A 7,180-nucleotide genomic window follows, 5' to 3' on the forward strand; every position below is an offset into this window, starting at 1 on the left:
GAGTGTTCTGAAAATTCATCAAGCCAGTTCTTTCTTTCTTTTGGCCGTGCCATGCAGTTTGTGGGATCTTAGTTCCCCGACCAAGGATCGAACCTGGGCCCTCGGCAGTGAAAGCACAGAGTCTTAATCACTGGACCACCAGGGAATTCCCAAGCCAGTTAGTTAGTTTTTTTTTTTTTTTTAAGATTTATTTATTATTTATTTATTTAATTTTATTTTATTTTTGGCTGCATTGAGTCTTACTTGCGGTGTGCGGGCTCTTCGTTGCAGCGTGCAGGTTTCTCTCTTGTTGTGGCCCGCGCAGGCTCCAGGGCGCCTGGGCTCTATAGTTGTGGCGCGCAGGTTCCAGAGCACGTGGGCTCTGTAGTTTGCAGCACACAGGTTCTCTAGTTGAGGCGTGCGAGCTCAGTAGTTGTGGCGCTCGGGCTTAGTTGCCCCTCAGCATGTGGGATCTTAGTTCCCTGACCAGGGATTGAACTTGTGTCCCCTGCATTGTAAGGCAGATTCTTTACCACTGGACCACCAGGGAAGTCCCCAGTTAGTTATTTCTGATCTGTGCACTTTACTGTCTGGCTGCTGTGCTGTAATAAAAAGTTTACTTAAAGACAATGACTCTCAGGTTTGTTTGTTTGTTTTAAATTTTTTGATCAACTATTGGTAAGTAGATGGGGAAACTGAGGAAGGAACAGGTGCGTGGGGACAGATAATGAGGTACCTGGAGAAAACAAGTGGAGATGTCCAAGAGGCACCTGGAGGTACAGGTGTGGACTTGGAGGAGCATTAGGGCTGCGAGAAACTTTGGAACCCCTGGAGGGATTCAATGCCAGTGGAATAGACGAGGCAATTCAGGGAGCAAATCAGGGAGGGTGTGCAGAGGCAAGGGGCGCCAGAACCAGGCTTGAAAGGGTGGCTGCCCTCTGCCTCCTGGATCTGTGATCTATGGCAGTCCTCTGGCCACACCCACTCAGGGCTCATCCCCCTCATCTACAACTCCCATGCCCTGCCCACCTCCCCACCCACAGGCCTCTCTGCCCTAGCGTGGCCTCCTACACATCTGACCAGGGCAGCTTGGAAGCCCCAGGCCTCTGGCTCCTTCTTCTACAGTGGCCTGCCTTTGGCTGCCTCTTCTCTTGGGTTTTGTCTACTCTCTGGGGCTTCTTGAGGTCTTGGGGGATGGGAGAATCCTGCCTTTGAAACCCCTCCCACAATCCATACCAAAAAAAAAAAAAATTGATAATTGCACATCATCAAGATGAAAGACTTGCTCTGTGAAAACAATGTTAAGAAAATGAAAGGATGAGGGACTTCCCTGGTGGGCACTAGAATTCAAATTACCAGATGTTTTAAAGAGATGGGGTGCCAGTTTTCAATTCTGGTTTGAACACCACGTTACAAGGAACTATTTTTAAAAATAAAAAAGGATTATATGTATATGTATAACTGATTCACTTTGTTATAAAGCAGAAACTAACACACAATTGTAAAGCAATTATACTCCAATAAAGATGTAAAAAAATAAAAAAAATAAAAAAGGATTAAGGGAAAAGAACAAAAAATAAGAATATCAAAACCGTTGAATGCACCCGTTTGTTCCCGATAAACTCCAATCACATCTGCTCTCTCCATTCCCAGTTCTTTTGGAGTGTGATTATCAGCAATTCTCTGACCTTTGAAGAGAAACCTGAGTGAATTCATGGGAACTCCCTGTCCTTGACATTATGATTCTTTGAGTTTCTGGAGATGTGTTGTCATTTTCACTTTGAAGTGAATCTCACTGCCATCCTGTCTGATGACTTTGAGTTTTATATATTCTCCTTCCTTCTTAGCCCCCAAGTCCTCAGTTGAAGGTTTTGAAATGGGGTGGCATTTATTGAGTACTTAAAAGTGTGAACTTAAAAATGTTAAGGCAGGGACTTCCCTGGTGGCACAGTTGTTAAGAATCTGCCTTCCAATGCCGGGGATACGGGTTTGAACCCTGGTCTGGGAAGATTCCACATGCCGCGGAGCAACTAAGCCTGAGCGCCACAAGTACTGAGTCCGTGCTCGTGGAGCCCGTGCTCTGCGACAAGAGAAGCCACCTTAATGAGTAGCCCCCGTTCTCGGCAACTAGAGAAAGCCCGTGCACAGCAACAAAGACCCAACACAGCCAAAAATAAATAAATAAATTTATTCTTAAAAAGTTAAGGCAGTAAATATTGTTAAATTTATGTAATGTGTATTTTATCCCAGTAAAAAAAAAAATAGGGAAAAAATGTCACCTGTCCCATGTGGAAAGTAATGCAGGTTCTGACTGTGCAATACAACTGGCTGTAAAGCATAACTGAGCCAGTGAAGATGGAAAGGCTTAAGGTCTGCTGTGTGTGTGGCGGGGGCGGGGGGTGGCGGTGTGGAGAGGATGAGCTAGGTGGTCCTGGGCAAAGCCTTCCTCCCCCACCTTGGAGCTGCTGGCCGGGCTCCCCATACCCCTAAAAGACCTTGGGAGGAGGATGTGGCCCCTGGGAACTCTCACGCCAAGACCATCTCCTCTCTGGCTCCCAGGTTTGGGGATTCCTGGATCTGAAACAAACACAGACACATCCAGCGACCCTTCCCCAGCAAGGCCCAATCCCTGAATCACATCTTACTCATCAGCCGCTCGCCTCAGCCCAGGTCGGTAGCATTCCCGCCCCGCGCCTTGGCTCTGCATCTGTAAAGAGCCGAGAGGGGCTCCTGCTGCCTTTCAGGCTGTGGCGTCCAGCTAGCCTGCCTTCACCCCTCTTGTAGGTGATGAGATCAACCCTCTTGTAGGTGATGAGACTTTGGAGGAGCTTTTATCTTGGGGAGACGCAGCTGGGAGACGAGTGGTGGAAACTGACTGGATTTTCTCCAAGTAGAGGTGGGTGGTGATGGCGAGAAGCCCCACCCTTTCCCAGGAAGGGGCCTGATTGGTGGAGGGCTGCGGGGGCGGGGCAGCCCTGGGGCTATATAAATGCGCTGGCTGGGCTTGGAGTTACGCTGTAGGTTAACTCCTGAGCTCAGGTAATGCTTCTGGAGGGAAGAGGCTGGGCTGCTTGTGGGAAGCAAGATGGAGGCCCCTAGGTTGACCGAGGGGTGGTGGAGGGGTCCCTCCCCTAAGCCCCATAGTTGGAGTCTCTCTCTTCGTAGCTAAAAATGTTTGATGTGGCCCCACCTCAACTTGCCCTAAACCCCAGTATTTGTCCAATAACCTTCCTCTCTCTGGGCCTCAGTTTTCCTTCTGGGCGGTAAAGGGTTGCTGGTTCTTTCAGGGCTGCCGCTTTGGTGAAGGGTGAGGGGGTTGTTGTGAGGTGGGAGACAAGAGGAGCCGTTAAACTCTGGCTTTGGGGTCAGACAGGCTCCACCTTGAAGTGGCCGTGAGACCTCCATGCTTCAGTTTCCGTGTTTGCAAAATGGGTCTACTTACCAGGATGAAATAAGATAATGTCCTTAAAGTATTTAACACAGCTCCAGGCACTTAGGAAGCCCTCAGAGGTGTTTGTTGCTGCTGTTCTTCCTCTCTGGCCAGGTCTGGGGTGCCAGGAGGAGGGGGGAGGGTGCTGTAGCCTCCAGGAGCTCTGCTGCTTTTCTGCCCCCATCCCCGCCCCCTCCCCCCACCCGCTGCGCCACATCTCAGTTTCCTTCTGTTCTGAGCCCCCATTTCTCCATTTCCCATGCCTCTACTTCCTGGAGGTCATCTGTCAGGCCAGCACGCTGATCCCCTTGACTTCTGGGGGGCAGTGGGGTAAGTGTTAAGTCCTGGGGCTGCTTCCTTTACAGGTCACCCCGTCCCACCCCCCCTCACCCACCCCCACCCCCCAAGAGATGAGTGATGCCCAAGATCCTGCCACAATCCCTGCGGTTGGCACCCAGGTGAAGCTGAGGGGCTGGAGCCGTCAAGGGGAGGGGGGTGAGTCTTTCCATTTCCGCCGGCATGAGGAGCTCCAGGCCTTCCTCAGCCTTCTGGGTGAGTCCACTTGGGGGCTGGCACGGCAGGGGCCGTGGGGACCAAGCGTGAACAGGTGTGGGAGGTGGGATCTCAGCTTGCAGCCTCTGTCCCTGCTCTCCTCAGGTGGCCCCAGTTTGGCAGGTGGGGAGTGTCATGTCAGAAAGTGGGTTCAGGGGAGGCTTGGGCTTTGGAACGGCTACTGCCCCTCTTACCTTGTGTGTGTTGGGGTGGTAACCCCAGTCCACCGTTTCTCCTCTCTACCCCCAGAGCACAGTTTCCTCCAGGATTTCCTCTCCAAAGATCCCTGTTTCCAGATTTCAGATAAGGTGAGAGGGCACAGTGGGGGCAGAGGCCAGCCTCGCTTGGGGAAGATTGAATTAGTGGGGCTCCGGTGCTGCTAATTCGTTGGGTCCTCTGGTCTGGTGGAGGGAGCGCCTCCCTTCTAACCCTTCTCTTTGCAGGCCCCTCCCCACCATTTTACCCCAGAGTTTTTAGCCCCACCAGAACTTCCTTGGGTGCAGAAGGGGCTGGCGCAGCCCCTCCCCACCCAGTGCCTCACTCTAACTCTCCCCATTTCTGTGTCTGCAGTATCTCCTGGCCATGGTGCTGGTCTACTTCCGGCGCGCCAACCTGCAGCTCAGCGAGTACACCCACAGCAATCTGTTCCTGGCACTGTGAGTGGCCTGGGCGCGTGATGGGGACCCTGACTCGGAGTGGCAGGGTGGGGCAGGGCAGATGCTTACAGCCTCTGTTCCCTGCCCCCTGCCTCTGTGGCCAGGTACCTTGCAAATGACATGGAGGAAGACCTGGAGGACCCCAAAAGCGTGATTTTTCTGTGGGCCCTGGGCCAAGATTGGCATCATCGAGTGTCAGACTTCCTGTGTCAGAGGGACAAGCTGTGGGCACGGATGGGCTTCAGGGCCGTGGTGAGACGCCAGAGCTGCGAGGAGGTGAGGTCCCGCCAGCACCCTGGGGTGGGGAAAAGAGGCTGGACCTCCCACCTCCCATTTACCATCCACTCTTCTCATGCCAGGTCATGGCCAAGGAGCCGACCCACTGGGCCTGGACTCGGGAGAGGCATCCCCACCACGGCAGGGCTCAGAGGAGCTACCCAAAGGCCCAGATCCCCCTCCCCCGGGGCCCCGGCCTCTCGCCACCCCACTGTCCCCTGTGTGGCTTGCCCCCTTGCCACAGCCACCGCTGCCACCAGCCCTGCCCCTTGCCTGTCATATCCAAGTGCCCTTCCCAAAACCCTGAGCGGCACCGCCCTCCCTCCCAAGCTTGTCTCTCAGTGGCTGGAGACTCCTGGAGTGGGGCCTTCCTCATTGTCCTGCCCACCGAGCTGCAACTGGAGCCAGGCACCTACACCCTCCACAGTGAGTAGGGTACAGTAGGGGGAGCTGAGAGGGGCTGGGGGGCAGGTGCGGGGCCAGCAGAATGGGAAGGAGGGGCCTGGGGTCCAGCACACCTGGGCATGTGTCCAGCCCTGCCACCTCCCAGCCGCCTGGGCTTGGCGAGCTTCCTCTGAGCCTCTCTCCATCCTTCCTCCCGCAGTCTTCTCAAAGCTGCTGCCGTGCCCTCGGCGCTGACACTCGCAGGGTGAAGAACAGCCCGTCTGCTCCCTGCTGACCCAGTGCTCTACTGGCTGGGGCCCCTCCGGCCTCCTGTCTACTTGGCCTCAGGCTAGCAGGGCTGCCCATGCCCCCTGCCCCTTCCTCCCAACCTGCAACTTGTACGCACTCTGACCTGACTCCTCAAATAAATTCATGTCCACAGGACACCAACTGTGCTTAGGCCCTAGTCTGGGTCCCTGACCCAGGGTGGGGGCAGGGAGGGAGCTACCGGGAGAGGGGCATCTGCCACGTTTAGGTACCAGTGGTTGGAGACCCATGAGCACAGGTCCTGTAATAGCTCCTCTCCTCCCATTCGTGACCAGTCATCCTGAGCCTGTTTCCCCTTTTTAACATCCATGTGGATGGTGAGATCCACACAGTGCAGATGGGACTAAATGAGATGAGGTATCTGCAGTCCTTAGAAGAGGGTCTGGAACCTCCTGGACAAAAAAATGCTCAGAAGGAAAACGGCTCCATTGTCAGTCTAGAAATGCCTGCAGGGTCAGGTCTATTTAGGAATGAGCCTTGGTCCTTGCTCTGGGCGGCAATTGAATATAATGTAATTATTATAATACAAGACCCCCTCTCCCTTCCCCAAAGTAAGTTTGTTAATTGGGGAGCAGGGAAGACTCACCCGAGGAGCTGGCATTTCAACGGGGCCTTGAACAATGTCAGGTTTGCCCGTGCTCGGGTGGTGGTGTTGGGGTGCTGGTGGTGAGGAACAGTGTTCTTGGAAAGACAGTCCAGAGTAGTGATTAAGACTTGGTCTCTGGTGCCAGACAGCTTAAGTTCAAAGTCCAGGTTTATGTGTGACTTTAGCCTGTTATTTAATCTCCTCTACTGCCTCATCTGTAAAATGGGTATTACACTAAAAAGGGTGTCGGTTGAGATTTGAATGAGTTAATCCTAGAAGGGTTTAGAACTAGGTTTCAAGAGTAGAGCTCAAATGTGGGTGTTACTAGTAGAGGGAACTGCTGCCCAGAGAAAGGCTAGAGGGGAACGTACGTTTGGGGAGCGGCCGGAACACAAGACAGAGAAGTCTAAAGGGTCAGGTGGCAGAGGAATCTGGACGTGATTCCCCTGCCTCTCTATGAGTGGCTCCCAAGAAGTAAGGAGGTAAAGCCTGGAGACTGCGACTGTTAGAAGCCATGACGAGGACTGTAAAGTATTTGTAAGAGTTTTTCAAATAGGTAATATATTCACATGTATGTTTTGAATTTTGCACCAAGTGTCACCTTCTGCCCCTGACTCCCAGCCATCTGGTTCCCCTTCCGGGAAGCAATGAAAGTAATAATTCATGTCCTGCCAGAGAAAGAATCTGAATGTATATAACCAAATGTGGTATAATAAAAATATACATATTTGGTCTTTGTCCTTGGTTCCTGGCACAGAGCTCCTAAAACCCTTGGAATTTCCAGAGTTACAGGAGTGTCTTTTGTTATTCATAATGAGCTCCTTTGGATCATACCTGAGTTTATGCTAATGAGGTGACTCAGGATGGGGGAAAACTGATCTAGAGGGTGGGAACTTTCAGCTTCCCTACTTCCTCCAGGAGGGGGAGGGCACTGGAGATTTGGAGTTTGGGGGGAGGGTGGCTCCGCCTGCCCCCCCCCCCCACATCTTG

The 7,180-nt window shown here is 52.9% G+C and overlaps 1 protein-coding gene across 1 annotated transcript; it reads left to right on the forward strand.

The window, feature by feature from the left end:
• The first annotated feature begins 3,047 nt into the window (after positions 1 to 3,047).
• SPDYC (speedy/RINGO cell cycle regulator family member C) lies at positions 3,048 to 6,932 on the forward strand. The gene is made up of 6 exons (XM_027090388.1): positions 3,048 to 3,961; positions 4,211 to 4,269; positions 4,532 to 4,617; positions 4,722 to 4,893; positions 4,977 to 5,319; positions 5,498 to 6,932. The coding sequence occupies exons 1-6, from the start codon at positions 3,820 to 3,822 to the stop codon at positions 5,530 to 5,532; spliced, it is 837 nt and encodes a 278-aa protein (XP_026946189.1). The 5' UTR covers positions 3,048 to 3,819; the 3' UTR covers positions 5,533 to 6,932.
• Positions 6,933 to 7,180: the final 248 nt, after the last annotated feature.

This window comes from Aethalodelphis obliquidens, unplaced genomic scaffold, assembly GCF_003676395.1.
Source record: "Aethalodelphis obliquidens isolate GAN/ISIS:26980383/991018 unplaced genomic scaffold, ASM367639v1 scaffold69, whole genome shotgun sequence".
Taxonomy (NCBI): Eukaryota; Metazoa; Chordata; class Mammalia; order Artiodactyla; family Delphinidae; genus Aethalodelphis; species Aethalodelphis obliquidens.